The 16,953-nt window shown below is 37.2% G+C and overlaps 1 protein-coding gene across 3 annotated transcripts in view; it reads right to left on the minus strand.

The window, feature by feature from the left end:
• Positions 1 to 9,818: 9,818 nt before the first annotated feature.
• Positions 9,819 to 16,953, minus strand: part of NDC1 (NDC1 transmembrane nucleoporin) — a 47,422-nt gene continuing 40,287 nt past the window's right edge. For all 3 annotated transcript variants that reach the window (XM_032629414.1, XM_032629420.1, XM_032629424.1), the window contains exons 17-18: positions 15,563 to 15,723; positions 9,819 to 12,316 (exon numbers count right to left, since the gene is read on the minus strand). In XM_032629414.1, coding sequence (XP_032485305.1) covers positions 12,253 to 12,316; positions 15,563 to 15,723 — 225 coding nt within the window. In that variant the 3' untranslated portion in view covers positions 9,819 to 12,252. The remainder of the gene's footprint in view (positions 12,317 to 15,562; positions 15,724 to 16,953) is intronic.

Genomic DNA, 16,953 nt, shown 5'->3' on the forward strand with positions numbered 1-16,953 from the left:
CTCATAATTTATTAATGTTTTTAAAAACATGAATAAATAAAAGTCCACGAAAACAGATTTATCTTTTCATTCACAAACAGCTTATTTCTTGTCAAAGTTAGGAAGTTTTTCCTTTGGATTTATAAATTGAAATTAGAAATCTTTTTAGTAAACTACTCACCAAATAGGTCTTAAGCTTGAGACACTTTTGGAGACCATGTATTACTAACATTTGTTTTCCTGTGGAGAAGGAGCAAAGGCTGACAGAACATCACAGTTCCCATCTTCAAAGAGGACCAAGAAGCCAAGTTTATATTCTTCAAGAACATTTGCAAGGAAAAACAGCAAGCTATTTCTGAGGTTTTGCTTCAGATGACTGCTAAAATATTCCTTCTTTGAAGAAAAAGTATAGCTCCCAAGAAAATGAAGAGCCGAGCTTTGAAGACAAAACTCCCTGCATCTGAATCCCATCTCCATTAGCTGTGTGCCCTTGGACCGCTCCTCGCCTCAGGCTCCCCTTCTGGAAAACTGAGGTATAAGCATCACAACCACTCCAGAAGATAGATGGCTATTAAAGATAAGAGAGTGGGATAGTGTGGAGCACAGGGTCCGGTACCTAGTAGGTGCTCAATAAATGTTATCACTACATCAGCACTTTTAAACGTAATATATATTACAAAATTGATTTTTTTTAGAACATTTGGAAAATACGGAAAAGTATGAATAGAAAACCTCCCACCAGTACTCTATGAATAATACCTCCCCCAAACAAAAGAGAAGTGGTGTGGACTATCATTTTTCCTCTGACAACTTTGAAATAGTGACCTCTGCTGGCCAGTGGAAAACATGAGCTTTCCAATCAACTCTCGCGACTGAGCAAGGGTTGAGCCAGCCAGGCTTGGTTCGTGTCCCAGAAACAAAAACCAGGTGTTGCATTACAAGGTACAGAAATCATCACAAGGGTTACCACAATGTAATTGGGATGTTAACAAAATTAAAGGCTGGCCTTTCCATTTGCTTATCCGCCCAGAAGATTCTTTTTTTCAAACTCCATGGTCTCCTATTTTTAAAATGTCATAATTACATGCAAATGTTACAGTCGAAAAACAATGCAAGGGGCATTAAAAATCAATCTTCCATGTAAGCCTCAGATTTTCCAACATGATGATCCAAAAGCAGAAGTGGTGACAAATGCGTAGAAAACAGAGTGAAAAAGTCAGAAGGCATCATTAAGAATATTACAACAAAAGGAGGAAAAAAATCTTTGGGAACACATGTATGATTCAGCTGGGGTAAACAGCCAACTACAAGGAAGGCTTTAAAAAACCCTACAAACCTCTTACAGATATGACCCAGAAATCCAGTTAGGAAGCAGTCACGACCCTTTTCTTCAGGCAGAAATAAACACGATGGAATAGGCTGCCCAAGAGTCTACTGGCTGAGATATTTAGACATGAAACACATTCCCACCTCTTAAGGTATGAAATAAAACAGAGGTTGCAAACTGGCAACGACAGGACTGCGTGGTTTGATTTAGCACTTACTGTATCTTTTTTTAATTAATTAGTTTCCAACATTTTAAAAATGGAGATTTCACAAAAATCTGAATTTCTGCCTTCTTAAAAACAAATGGGGAGATCGAGACATACCAAGCAAGCACTCTCCCACAGCAACAATCAACGAGGGCCAAACAGCAGTGGCTCCTTTATTTTAATTAATTGTTATTGAAGTATAGTTGATTTACAATGCTGTGTTAGTTTCTTCTGTACAGCAAAGTGAATCAGCTATACATATACATATATCCACTCTTTTTTGGATTTCCTTCCCATTTAGGTCACCACAGAGCACTGAGTAGAGTTCCCTGTGCTATACAGTAGGTTCTTATTAGTTATCTATTTTATATATAGTAGTGTATATATGTCAATCCCAATCTCCCGATTCATCCCACCCCCCCTTCCCCCCTTGGTAACCATAAGTTTGTTTTCTACATCTGTGACTCTATTTCTGCTTTGCAAATAAGTTCATCTGTACCATTTTTCTAGATTCCACATATAAGCAATATTATACGATATTTGACTTTCTCTTTCTTTCTTCACTCTTTTTTGTTTTTGGCCACGTCGCGTGGCACGCAGGATGTTAGTTCCCGACCAGGGATGGAACCTAAGCCCCATGCAGTAGAAGCGCAGAGTCTTAACCACCGGACCGCCAGGAAAGTCCCTTACTTCACTCTGTATAACAGTCTCTAGGTCCATCCATGTCGCTGCAAATGGCATTATTTCGTTCCTTCTTATGGCTGAGTATAATCTCACTCCTGGCCATATATCCGGAGAAAACCATGATTCGAAAGGATGCATGCACCCCAATGCAGCACTATTTACAAGAGCCAGGACATGGAAGCAACCTAAATGTCCATCGACAGAGGAATGGATAAAGAAGATGTGGTACGTATACACAATGGAATAGTACTCAGCAGTCGCTCCTTTAGATGGGGCACGTGCTCTCCGGTTTGCTGCGTTCCCCATCCTGACAGCCTTACTCATCACATCACCTGTTTGCCTTTTGTAAGCTCGAGATTGAGACCCTGGGTTTCTTTTTCTTTTATTTTCAATATTTATTTATTTATTTGGTTGCACTGGGTCTTAGTTGCAGCAGGCGGGCTCCTTAGTTGCGGCACATGGACTCCTTAGTTGTGCCAGGCGGGCTCCTTAGTTGTGGCATGAGGCATGCACGTGGGATCTAGTTCCTTGACCAGGGATTGAACACTGGCCTGCTGCATTGGGAGTGCGGAGTCTTAACTACTGCACAACCAGGAAAGTCCCGAGACCCTGGGTTTCTGACCAACCTAAGGCACTGAGGATGAACTGAATTCAGTTAAAACACAATTATCAACCACATGCAAGGTACTTCAACAAGCACTGGGTTTATAAAAAGACATGATCCTTGAACCCAAAGAACTCATTTATCACCATTTCCAGTAAGACCAAGTAAACTGGTTAATTATAATACATTATGACATGTTCATTGAAAAGATATACAGGTGGTAAAGATAAAAGTGATAAAATTCACTTTCTATCTTTTTGAGACGCTACTCAGCCCACTGATGTTCAGCCTTTCTTATTTCCTAATAGATGCATTTTTTAAAAATGAATTAATTTATTTTTTGGCTGCACTGGGTCTTCGTTGCTGTGCACAGGCTTTCTCTAGTTGCGGCGAGCGGGGGCTACTCTTTGTTATGGTGTGCGGGCTTCTCATTGCGGTGGCTTCTCTTTATGCGGAGCACAGGCTCTAGGCACACGGGCTGCAGTAATTGTGGCACTGCAGGCCCAGTAGTTGTGGCGCACGGGCTTAGTTTCTCCGCAGCATGTGGGATCTTCGCAGACCAGGGCTTGAACCTGTGTGCCCTAGCATCAGCAGGCGGATTCTTAACCACTTCGCCACCAGGGAAGTACCCTAATAAATGCATTGTAAGGGTATAAATCCCTCGAAGCATGGCATTAGCTATATCTCACAAGTTTCAACATGTATTCTTATTATCGCTCCTTTAGAATCATTTTTCTAATTCCCACCTGTGTCATTTTCTGTGGGAGATTTTGAAGTGTATTTCTTAATTTCCAAACATATGGAAATTATTCTAATTATCATTTTTAATGGATTTCTACCTTAACTGCCTTACAAATATACTCTAAATCATTTAATCCTTTGAAGTTTGTTGAAACTTGCTTTATGGATCAACATATGGCCAGATTTGTAAATGTTCAAGGTGAGCTTGAAGAGAATGCCTGTTTTTTAGTTGTCAGGTGCAGTGTTTCACGTGTGTCCATTAGGTCAAGTTTGCTGATTGTGTCATTCAAATATTCTACGTCCTTACTGATTGCTAAAATCTACTTCTTCTATCAGTTACTGAGAGAGGTGTGTAAAGAATCTTGTCGTAATTGTGGATTTATCTATGTCTCCTTGTAAATGGTGCTGTCAGTTTTTGTTTTGTGTATTTTTTATTAAGGTACAACACACCAATACAAAAAGCACATAAATCTTACATATCCAATTCAACGAGTCTTTTATGTATACACCCACATAATTCAAATCAAGATAGAGAACATTTCCAGCACCTCAGGTTTCCTCATGCCCTTCTAAGTCAATATGCTGCCCCTCTCTCCATTACTATTCTGACTGAGGATGATAACATGAAGTTTCACCTGTTCTTGAAATGCATAAAAATGTAATCGTACAGTATATATTCCTTTGTGTCTGGCTTCTTTTGCTTCATACCATGTCTATGAGCTTCATTCATGTTATACATAGCAGTAGTCCATTCTTTTGCTTGCTATGTAAAACTGCATTGTAAAAGTGTAGCACAACTTATTTATCCATTCTACTATTGACAGACAATTGTCTCCAATTTGGGGTTTTGTGGAAAATCCTGCTGTAAGCATCCTTGTAAACGTGACTTTTGGTGTGCACACACACTTATTTTTGTTGAGTGGTATCTCAGTTTAAATTTGTATTTCCCTAGTAACAGATGGTGCTGAATACCTATCTTCTCTTATAAGCCATTTCAATATCCTCATTTTTGAAGTGCCTGTTAATCTTTTGCCCATATTTTTAATATACTTTAAGGCTATGTTATTAGGTGCATTAACATTTAGAACTGTTATCTTTCTCACGAATTGAATCTTTTACTTTGAAGTGCCCCTCTTTATCTCCAGTAAGGGTTTTTGCCTTATACATTATCGAAAATTAATGCAAGTATACCGGCTTTCTTTTAGTGTCTGCGTATTTCTTTCCTATTTTTTTATTTTCCATATATCTTTCTTTAACTGTGGCTGTTGTTGACAGCTAACAGTTCAATTTTGGTTTTTTGTTTGATGATCTTTGCTTTTTGAGTGGAATATTAGTTTATTTATATTAATGTAATTACGGATATCTTGGGTTTATTTATTTTTTGGTGGCCACACAGCATATGGAATCTTAGTTCCCTGACCAGGGCTCGAACCCATGCCCCCTGCATTGGGAGCGTGCAGTCTTAACCACTGGACTGCCAGGGAAGTCCTGATATCTTGGGTTTAAATCTACAACTTATTTTGTGCATTTTGTTTGTCCTACCTATTTCAGATTTCTTTTTTCCTCCTCCTTTCATTTTTTGTTATTTCATTCTTTCCCTGTCTTCATTTGAAACTTTTACTATTCTTTTAGAGGTTATCCTTAAGTTACAATGTACACCTTTAATATATCAAAGTCTACTTTTTGTCTATTGGCACTTTCTCTCTTCCCAGACAACATAAAGATCTTATTTTACATCCCAAATACTAACGTATGTCATTATGTTGTGTACTTTAATTCTCTATATATTTAAAACCCTATCAGACATTACTATGTCTCATAAGTCAATATTCATATTTATCCTTTTTGTTGTTCTTAATTTCTTCCTGCTTCTCTATCCTTTCTTATCCCTGAAAAAACAAAAAAACCCTGTGTTTACAAATTAAGTTCCTTTTAGTGTGACCTGTTGATGAAATTTCTCAGCTGTTGTCTGAAAATGGTTTGAATTTCCCCAGTATTTTTGTAGATTAATGCTGGATATGGAGTTCTAGGTTAGTAAATTTCTTCCAGTACTTTAAAATTTCCATTCCATTCTCAATTGTTTTCTTGAAGTGTTAGCTGTTTAGTTGTTGCTCATTTAAACATGGTCTTTTTTTCACTTCTGGCTACTCTGAACACTTTGATTTTTAGCACTGATGTACCTCAGTGTGCACTTTTTATTTATCTGTTTAGGGGTCATAGAGGTTTCTCAATCTGTGCCTTGACGTTTTATCAATTTTATAAAGTTCTTTGCTATTAAGTCTTCAAAATCGTTTCTGTTCCATCAGATCACCATCTCTTTCCAGGACTCCAATTACATTTACAAACTTTCTCATTATATTATCTCTGTCTTAATCTGTCGTCTGTATTTTTATATTTTTACTTTCCATGCTTTATTCTGAATAATTTCTTCTGACCGATCTTCTAAGTCAATCTTTTTCATCTATGTCTATCTGCAGGTAAACCTATTGACTTAATTTTATTCCATTTTTCTGTTCTAGAATTTCTCTGTGGTACTTTTTCAAATTATCTGTGTGTGTGTATGTGTGTGTAGTTTCTACTACATATATATGTAGTTTCTAGTTCTCTAATGAATTAAAATTTCATTTTTTAATCTTATTGAACACAGTAATCATAATTCTTTTAAAATCTTTGTCTGATAACTCTAATACCTGGAGTCCCTATGGGTGTATTCTATTGTCTGTTGCTTTTGTTATTCTCATTCATGTTGTCTCTTCCTGTGCCTGGTTATTTTCAATTGTCTGCAGACACTGTATCTGAAAAATCATTTGTAGAAATAATTGAGACCCAGGATGTTGTTTTCCTCCAGAGATGATTCATGATAGCTTCTCCCAGGAGCTAGAAACACTGGCAAATAGAGATTACTGCAATTCAATTTAATTAGGATTCTAACTCAACTACAGCTCATGCAATCGACTTCCTCTTCACCCTTCCTTCTAGGTTGCAGCCCTTTGGGGTTCCAACCCAAAGCAAGGGGACTTACCAGCCCCTCTTTGCAGACCCTGAATCCCAAATTCTGTCCCCTATGTTGGAAAACTCTGGAAACTGCCCCTACCTGACACTTTATCCTGATCAACAAAGGTAAGTTCTCAGAAGCCATGTTGGCACTACATGACCTTGTCCCTGGAGCCTAATTAGATCCTTGGACACTTAATCCATTTAGGCTAATTTCTTTCAAACAGGAATTTGGTTGGCATTCAGAAACAGATAGTCAGTCTATATCTATTATATGTAAACTCAGGAGTTAGAGGGCAGATGGAGTGAGTAGCAGAAAGCCACTGGGCAGAGAGACAGAATAAATCTTTGATGCACTAAGAAGCAGAGAAGAACCATTTAGAGGTCCTGAGAGCTCTCCAGGTTCTTCATGGGGCCCAGAAGCAAATCTATACTTGTGCTCACCAAGACTTTCCTGTGCCCTTAGGATCAACTCCCCTTCTTATGCTTAAGCTAAGTTGGGGACTGTGTCCTTGCAACGAAGAATCATCATATAGCAAGGGAGGAACTAGTGTTCAAATTTTTTTCAAGACTGTAGACCGCTTTACTAGTAAGTTGAGAGATTAAAAAGGATAAATCAATCAAGAGTCAACATATCTTCAAGACTAACAAGTAAAAGCATGTAATTCAGAGGTCATCTTCCAATGTTTCTCTGCCAGAGACATCCCATAGGTCTTCCAGAACTACCATCAGAACTACTTTACCAACAGAATCGCTTGCAAGTCACACTCAACAGTATCTGGTAAGAGATACGTGTGTGCAGGGAGAACATAAGCAATTAAAGACAAGGTAGAGCCACACAGCTCCTGAAAAATAATGTAAGAGACAAAGTGGGAGGGCACCAGGACACCTAAAGAGATGCTGCATTCTGGGTAGGCTAGGAACAGAATAGATGCTCAATCAACAATGAGACAGCACATAGCAAGACACATCAATTCTGTAAATAAGTAGAAAAAAGGTCTTTGCAAACAACGGTTACCTCCACTTACTTCTTCCACACAAGGAAGAACTCTAAGGGGGTAAGTTTGTACTATCAGGGCCTGGTATACAGCAGGCAGTTAGTAAATGCTGCATGAGTAAATGGAAGAATTAACAGCATTTTACAAAAACAGGTCTACAACGCTTTGTCTTAAACTCCTGAGGCCGGATGTTTCGAATAGAGAATTTTTCAGATTTTAGAAAGGTAATAAAGATGTATATTACATAACACTCTAGTGGGGTCTAGAACAGCACCTTATAATCACACTACAGTGAATGTAAATGTAGTCATACTACATGGAATAAATTAAGTCTGCAAATAACCTCATATCAGTTAAGGTCGGGTTTAGCTGCCAAATATGTTTTGTCACCAAACTTACCAATAAAAAAACCTCTGGATTTCAGAATTGTAGATAAGGTCTGCTAAAGATGAAAACTAAAAGTAATCCTAAAAAAGGACTGCTAATTTTCACTTAGTTATCAGGAAACTATTGTTAGTGTGATAAGTTTACTGATTAGACACAGTTGAGGAAAACGACTTGTAAGACAGGTCAGAAGAAACTACCCAGAATAAAGCATGGAAAGTCAAAAATATTAAAGTGATACATTGAGAAAGTGTAACGGGAATCCTGGAAGGAGAGACAGCTCATAATCTACAAGGGGAAGCAGATTTTTAATCAGTTAAGTTACAATTCAATGTGATATGGTCCAAAAAAGAAAGAATGACAAAGCATTGAAAGAACACATTGAAACCTATGCAGGAGCATGAGGGAAAGCTAAGCTCGTTGTGAAAAATGGGAAGTGCGCCAAGACAGAAATTCAGGCAGAGGGAACGATGTGAGCAGAGCACATAAAGGTGCGAGAGCAACTCGCGTCAGATCCCTGCTGCAGTTTCAAGATAATCATCCACACGCCTGGATATTTCTCAGCATTCCTGCATTACCTGTGGGATCTAACCACATTCTTCAAGCTTTCCAACAAATGAATCAGATGTAAGAACTCCACCTTATAGAAAATCATAGTTCATATGCTTTAGACACTCATCTGAGAGAACAACACATATGAGAAAATCCACTAGAACAGTAGTTCTTAAAGTATGGTCTCCTGACTAGCAGCATCCGCAGTGTCTGGACACTTGTTAGAAATACAAATTCTTGGGCCCCACCTCAGACTTACTGAACCTAAAACTCTGGAGAGGGGGCCCGGTAATGTGTTTTAACAAGCTTTCCAACTGATTCTGATGCATGCTAAATGCATCAGATCTCCTGATCTAAGATAAACCCTTCTCATAATGTAATTCTCAGACCACTGCTTGGAATTGGTTACAAACTACATCTCTTGGGAACCAGTCCAGACCTCCTGAAGCAGAATCTGTACTGAAGTGGAGCCCAGACTCTGAACCTTAATAAGCACTCCCTGTGAGTCTGATGCTTCTGATTCCAAGTTTCAAATGCCACTGCATCAGATTATACACTCCTGGAGGACAAGGACTCTCTTGTTCACAGGTCAATTTGTTTCTTATAGCTGGGCCATAATAGACATTCAGTGAGTATTTTTGGATGATTAGCTAGCTCCACATCAACGTGCCTATCACTACAGCAACTGCCAAGGCTGCTTAGGACCATGACTGAGAACTCTAGGGGGTGCGTGCTGTCTATCCCCCCTTCTTACCCCTCAAAACGATAACGATTTTGCTTATTTTAAAATGGTGGTCAGCAGCTTGTTAAGAGTAGCTGGATTATTAACTGATGAATTAAAGTCATCTTTGTTTTAAGCTATTTGGTTCTAAGGAAACATAACTATGGATTGGGATAGCACACAAGAAAGTTGAGGGACTTAATACATAGTACCTCAACTACCTTGAGTTGAAGTTCAGACTAATTTAAGTAAAGCTGACAGACAAAACTTTTAGTCTGGTGGAATATGATCCGTTTAGAAACATTATTCTGGCAAGAAAAGAAAACTCTATTAAGAAATGGCTTTCAGCACCTGCATCCTTTGTTTAGTTTCGGAAAAAAGGCAGCCAAGACAACGAAGAAAGAGGCTTTTAGAATTCAGGCTCCTTAGAGGTACCATGAAACACAGATCACCTACCAGATTAGTCCAACCAGGGGCAAAAGCTCATTTCTCAAGAAGTGTTTCAGGTTTTACAAGCAACAACTCTGAGACTGCATTAAAATGGCTAAGGAAACACACACACACACACACATACACACACCCCAGAAATTAAATAACTGACCTCACAGATATACATATTTCATTTATAGTCCCATTTTTAAAAACTGTCAATTTATTTTTCTACCCAATTGAGTTATCAGTGATATACAAAAGTATATAAACAGATCACCATATTTACTGGAAGACACACAGAACAACTACCAAGGAATAAACCCAGCAAAGTAACAAATTGTTGCTTATCCACGTCCGCTCAACTATACAAGTTTTTTAACATTCTAGCACAGTGTCCCAGTTCTCTAGGAAAGAAGTTACGTGGATTTATACCTTCCATAAGGGTCAAGAAAACATTACAAGAGCTGATACAATCACGTTTTGTACTGACAGTCAGAGAAAGGCTTTTAAAGAACACCCTCTAATTTTCAGGCCAATGTATAGTATCAGTGGGTTCACAGGCAGGATATGACTTCATCGAGGGAAATGGTTCTCTCCTCTTGCTGGCCTTCCTAAGATCCTCCTCCCTGTACACAGGCGAAGGAGCTCTCTTTCATAACAGGTGATCGAGCCATACCCTACTCCAACAGATGGTGTGTAGATTAACAACACAATGAGGAAAAGGAACTGACTTCCTTATCTACTAAATACAATCCAGATTTGGGGAAGCAGTTTCCAAATTTCCACCAGCCAGACATAAAGTGAACTATACTGTGTACACAGCACGTCCTCTTGAGAAAAAATAGGGATGAACACATCAGAAATTTTCACACTGCTCATCAAATATACATTTGCCCAAAGTATATGGGAAATGATAAAAACCTAAACAAAGCCAGACATTTTATCTAAGTAAGTCAGAGTTTAAATTCTTCTTTATGGAAGCATAAGGTTAAGAGTTCTTTTCTCCCAAAATGCCTCAGCCAGGGAAAGCAGAGAATGGAATATAAAAAGTTCAATGGCTTTAAAACATGGAACTCAACAGTTCTCAGTCAACCTAGTCACAATTTTTTGGTCATCTGTAAGTAACTTCCACATTCAAAATTCAACTTTTACATTCAAAAAAGAGATCAACTCCACTTCAGATGCAAAAAAAAAAGGCAACTGCCTAAATACTCCAAACACTTGACAACTGGGAAACTGTCTCATAAAGATACTTTAAAGTCCAGCAGGATTCATTTATAATTTGGCATGTGCTGGTTGAAGGGGCAACAAATAAATCAAGATATAATACATCAAGTAATCAGACAAATGGTAGACATATAGACCACATTAAAGATTCATATACAATTCTGTGCTGACTTTAAAGAAAAAAATGGGGGACACTAGAGGGAAAAAATGGGAAAAGAATTACAAGGGAGCATTTCAGTCCAAAGCTAGTCCAGTGAATATCTACCAGTAGGATTTCCAATCTTTCACCTCCAAAGGTGATCTAATAAATTATAAAATTACCTACTCACTTTGGGGACATACAACATACTCCTAAGTACAGTAATCCCTCTGACATTTTGGTTTCACTTGCTGATTGATGACTAAGTTGTTTCTGGCTGTAAAGATTTTCCTAATATATTTTAATTAGCCAGTTAACAAAGCAAAGGTTGCTCCCTCTGTGAGGCCAATTAAGCTTTACAAAATAATTTGATCTAATGAAGATGAGGGAAGGAAAAAAAAGGGAAAGTTTCCTGGTACTTCGTGCAAAACTTTTTCTCTCACTTGAAAAACTCGGCAATCACTTAATGTTTTGTTCCAGAAAAAGAAAGCAAAACTAGTTGAGAAAATACCCATATGCTTATTGTTTACTAGCATGATACAAAATAAATTCATAGATGTTGGTCAATTGTCTTTCGAAAACCAAATGTGAATGTTTAATCTTGTAACTTAAGAACTGAATTTTTCCACATTCCTTTATATAGAGTTAGCATCTGTAAATTGAGACTTTTTTTGGACAATCATGCAAATTTAATTTGTCTCTGAAAACAAAAACACAACCTAACAGATTAACAAAATATGTCCTTCAGACAATATTTTCTGTGAAATTTTCTCCACTGTTACCCTTTTTATCCTTTAGCAAACAGAAACTACTCCAAAAAAGTTTATGTATTTTGAATTTACAGAGAGCTAAACTCTCAGGATGATTAGGAAGGAAGACTAGATCAAGTCAACCTATTTTATCAGTATCTTCTGAGCTGACTCTACTCCTCTCAAAAGTAAACTCTAAAAATTTTCTAGTTACTATTATTAAGCTATATAAGCTACAAACATTTCTACTGCCATAGATGCTTCTGTAAAATTGAATAAAGATTTTATTATGCCACACACAAAAAAAGTAATCGGTACAGAAAAGGCAGTTTTCGGTTATTCTGTTGAGAATTTCTCTCCATGATTTCTCCCATTAAAGTATAGTTTTCAAAGCAACCACCACGACAAAGGAAGCATCTAATTAGTCCATTTTCTTCTGATCCAAGAATGCTGAACATTTACTGTCCCATCTGTAGTTGTATCAGCAGTGTAATGAACACAGTTTATATTACTTAACTATTCTTTGAACTCCAAGAACTGTTGAAGTCTTTTCTGATGTTCTGCAGATGCTTGCACAGCACTAAATGAAACATAAATTCAAAGCATAAGCTTTATTTTACATTAAGCATATTAAGTGAACCACAGAGCACAGAGTCAATATTTTTCAAAACAATTAAAAACGAATAGAAATCTTCACATATTTAGTACTTCTGAAAAAGCTGGATGAAAACCCTCCTTAATCTAATGAGGAGGAGGGCTTGCATTCAGTAACAGCATGCTTCTACCTTCTAAAAGACCAAAGCAAATTAAGACTGACAAGTGAAGGCATCAATTTTAACCTGCTCTGCTGTGGAACCTGCTGTGCAGTTCCAGGCCTTGCAGTAGATTTTCTGGATTTTATTATTTTATTTAAACCAGATTCCAACATTATCTTTGAGTTGTGGAGTATTTGAATTGCCTTTAATATAAAATCCTTTAAACTAAAATGTTTGGTTAAAACACAATAGACTCCACTAATCGTTTTCAAAGGTAATAGCTTGGTGGTTTAGATTTACTTTTCCCTTTGAACGTAAGTTATGTCTTAGAGGGGGAAACTGAGTTCTCTCCCCACCCTTGCCGCCACAAAAATACATTACCTGGACAAAAGCGGGGCAAATATATATATTGAAACTAGTATAAAACTTCCTTTTAAACTTTTGGGCAGAAACTGAATATACTGAAAGATTCTGGTTTTCTAGTTGTTGATAGTAATACACCATTACTGAATGATAAAATTCCAGGTAACTGAAGGTCGCCACTTTTAAAAGTGTCAAGTCTTATTATAATAATTTTGCTACAAATCACGCTAAAGCACCTTATACATTTACATCTCTCTGACTAACTGCACCATCTCAAGTGTATTTTACTGTTCGGACTCCCTCTAGGTGCCAGTGAGGTTGTCATCTCTCACTAAATGGCTCCGAACTTTTTCAAACACCAGGTCTACAGCTTTTCTCATGACTCCCCTCTGCTAGCAGGCACTGTACAATCTCTTACTGTTGTTAGTATTCTTGACTCTAACAGCAGTCTTCCTCTCATATTTTAATATGTTATAGGCTGGAAAACTAGCAAATCAAATTTGCCTAAATTAAGAGTAAATAGGTATTAAATGAATTTCTCCAATGCGTAACTGATCTGTGTTAATTTTCACACCTCAAACGTTTACTTCATTTATACCTGGTTCTCAGAGGTGAAGTTTTGGGGAATGAATAAACCAGGTATGATACAGTAGTAACAGTTATTGTCACAACAATATATAATGTAGTGTGGGCTTTACATATGTAGGATACCATTTTATCTCTCTTAACAGCAAATGAAACAAACTGGAATGGATAACATACCCTTTTCATGGGAGGGTAAACAGTATCAGAATGGTTTCCAGAGGTTTGTAGATAGAATTCTAGGGTCAGAAAGATTTGAGTCTAAATGCTGGTTCTGCAACTTACTAGCTGCATAATCTCAGGCCAGTTACTTAAATCAATAGGTAACTTGCCCACAACTACAGATAGTCAATAATGTAACCAGGCATATATCCAAATGTTTTAATTCCAAATCTAACTTCTACTATACCATTCTGTCCTATATTTGTACAAAATAGTCTCTACTGACCTCATCAATTTTGGTACATGTATAAAATATGGCTCTTCTCAAAGGAAAGAAACTAAGGTAGAGTTTCATTCTCATAATTTTTTTAACAGTCATCTATCTCCCTTTCTTATCTAAGTTTACATCTTAAAGGGAGTCTAGTATTGTATAGGGTAAGAAGGTGGAATTTTAAGAGCAAGAAAGACCTGATTTCAGGTTCATGTTCTAACACTGACTAGACTACACTATTAGGCAAGTTCTTAAACCCTCCAAGTCTCAGTTTCCATATCTATACAATACGATAATCTCTACACCCCAAAGGCTCTTTGAGAAGAGTAAATGAAAATGCGAGTGTATTGTCTAGAACAGCACTATGCAACAGAACTTTCTGCAATGATGGAAATGTTTTATACCTAAGCTGTCCAATACGGTAGCCACTAGCTATGTGAAGTTATTGAGGACCTGAAATGTGGCCAATATAAGTGACAAACTGGATTTTCAATTTTATTTAACTTTAATTAATTTAAATTTAAATAGCAAGGGGGCTTCCCTGGGGGCGCAGTGGTTGAGAGTCCGCCTGCCGATGCAGGGGACAAGGGTTCATGCCCCGGTCTGGGAAGATCCTACATGCCGCGGAGCGGCTGGGCCCGTGAGCCATGGCCGCTGAGCCTGCGCGTCTGGAGCCTGTGCTCCACAACGGGAGAGGCCACAACAGTGAGAGGCCCGCGTACCACACACACAAAAAAAATTTAAATAGCAATACATGGCTATCATATTGGAGAGTGCAGATCTAGAAGCACTCAATAAATAGATTTTTTTTTGGTTTGTTTTTAAACAAATGAATAAACCTCTTAAGGAGAGCGGCTTATCTACAACTCTTCTGTATTCCCACATAGAACCAAAGTGTTCCAAAAAAACTTGCTGCTGCTGCTACCTTATGTATGTGTTGACATGTATGTCATATGCTTTATGTATGTGCCTCATGGAAGTAAAAGGAAATACACTACTGCTTCTAAAAGCAAGTGGTCTGAGGAAGTTCTAAACTATTTATTGATTGCATACAGAAAAAAACAGAGCAATCTCTTATATCTTTTGAAGTTTATTTATAATTATGACAGAAATAATTTAGTTAATAAACTAGTATCCCTTACACTGCCTAGGTAGATTATTTCATGAAAAGAAAGCAGTAAACATCAATGAAACTAAATATACACAGGTTTGGCATTTGTGGTTTTCTTTCTGGTTCCGTTTCTGAAGGTGGTATGATCTACCATTGCTTTTCCAGCACGATTCACAAAGCACCAAGGACTCATTTATGGAATACTCTCCTCACCCCAAGTCTTAGTTTGCTGACCAAAGCATATTTAATATGCTTTTCTGGAGAAGAAAATATCATTTTGCCTTTTTTCTCCCTTAAGGATATTTTAGTAATTAAAAAAAAACAATATATAATTACATTTGCTGCTTTTATAACTTTCTATCCTCTTTTTTACCCATTTGAAAGAAGGCCCCAAAGCTTATATGATAGGCCAAATTTTAAAATGTAAATATTAAATCTAAATCCAAGCTGTTAGTTCCCAGTAGGAATCATGAAGGTCCCAAAAGAATACTTTCAACTTATGAGCCTTTATAATTCTCATACCTGTTTCTCAGGTGAACTCCTGAGAGTGAATTATCGTGGAACAAAAACAGGTAAACTTACTTCAGATGTTCACCAAATGTAGTAGTTATTCTATAGATGGCAGTTTTTAGTGATGCTCTAAAGGCAAATCTTAATGTTTTATAAGAAGTGTCCACTAGGCTTCCTGAAATCCGAGGTGGTTTACTGGAAGCATGAGGAAGCTTGAAGTACTTATCAACTGCCTACATCAAGAAAGAAAGAAAACATGTTAGTTCAGACTATCAAGAAAGCCAATTTAGTCCAAAAGATTAAAGAGATTCCATTTCAGATAGATAGATACAGATACACACACACACACACAGACATATAATATTTATTTTGGATCACAGTCAAAACAATTTGAAAAACAGGGAGAAGAGGTTCAGCCACTTCAGCAGTTACCAGGGAAAAGTCCACATCTGTCCTCTAAAAAGCAGTTATACTTCAACAGCCTTGAAAATGCAAAACTGGGAAGTGAAACACAGATATCCTACTCTGCTTATAATGTATGACAGACGGGTAAGAGCATCTTTATTATAAATCTCAGCCCAAAAGAAGACCAAACTTTATACTTTACAAGGGTAAGGTTATTTACTATACTAGTTTATCTTCCTTTTCAATTCTAGCTGATAAAGTACCTATGAGCAAAAATAGGTGGGAAGAGAACTCACCAGTGAAACTGATTTTATTTACACTTGATAGTATGAGATTTAAGTATATTTTTAAAAGCCAAAGGTAAATATTATAATTTTTAAATGCTATAAACTATATTAAGAGAAGGGAGAAGACTGAGGAGTATAAGCACGTCAATCTACTACAGGAAAGATAATGTCTAAAGTGACAAGAAGTAATAATATAAGTCTATTATTTATAGTTACAGATGTAAGCACCAAAAAAGTACTTAAAACTATAGTTAAAAGGATTTCTGCCATCATGTTTTTAATTTCAAGAGCTCTTACGAGGGGAAAGCAGGGGTGGGGGTGGAGGTGGGATTAATTGGGGGATTGGGACTGACATATATACACTATTATGTATTAAATAGGTAACTAATAAGAATCTGCTGTGTAAAAAATAAATAAAAAAATTTAAAAAGAGCTCTTTATGTCATTTGAGTGACTTTTGAGTGAGCTCTTTATGTCATTTGAGTGACTTTTTACTTCAGCATACTATTTTTGTTTCAAGGCTGCAATACCGCTTTTATTTCTGAGGATTTTGGTGATTTTTGTTATGTTTTTGGTTTTTTGTTTGTCTTATAGTTTCTTCCAAGCTACTTTTCTTCTCTTTGCTTCTTCTGGTCTCTATCTTCTGTATTGGATACTTTCTTCAAAATCTAGTGATCCTTGGCTCATGACTGAGAGTGGGACCTCCTAAAGAGCTGACCGAAAGCTCTGAGTACTGGAGATTATTGACCACAGCTTTGAGTACACAACTGG

Source organism: Phocoena sinus, chromosome 1 (genome assembly GCF_008692025.1).
Source record: "Phocoena sinus isolate mPhoSin1 chromosome 1, mPhoSin1.pri, whole genome shotgun sequence".
Taxonomy (NCBI): Eukaryota; Metazoa; Chordata; class Mammalia; order Artiodactyla; family Phocoenidae; genus Phocoena; species Phocoena sinus.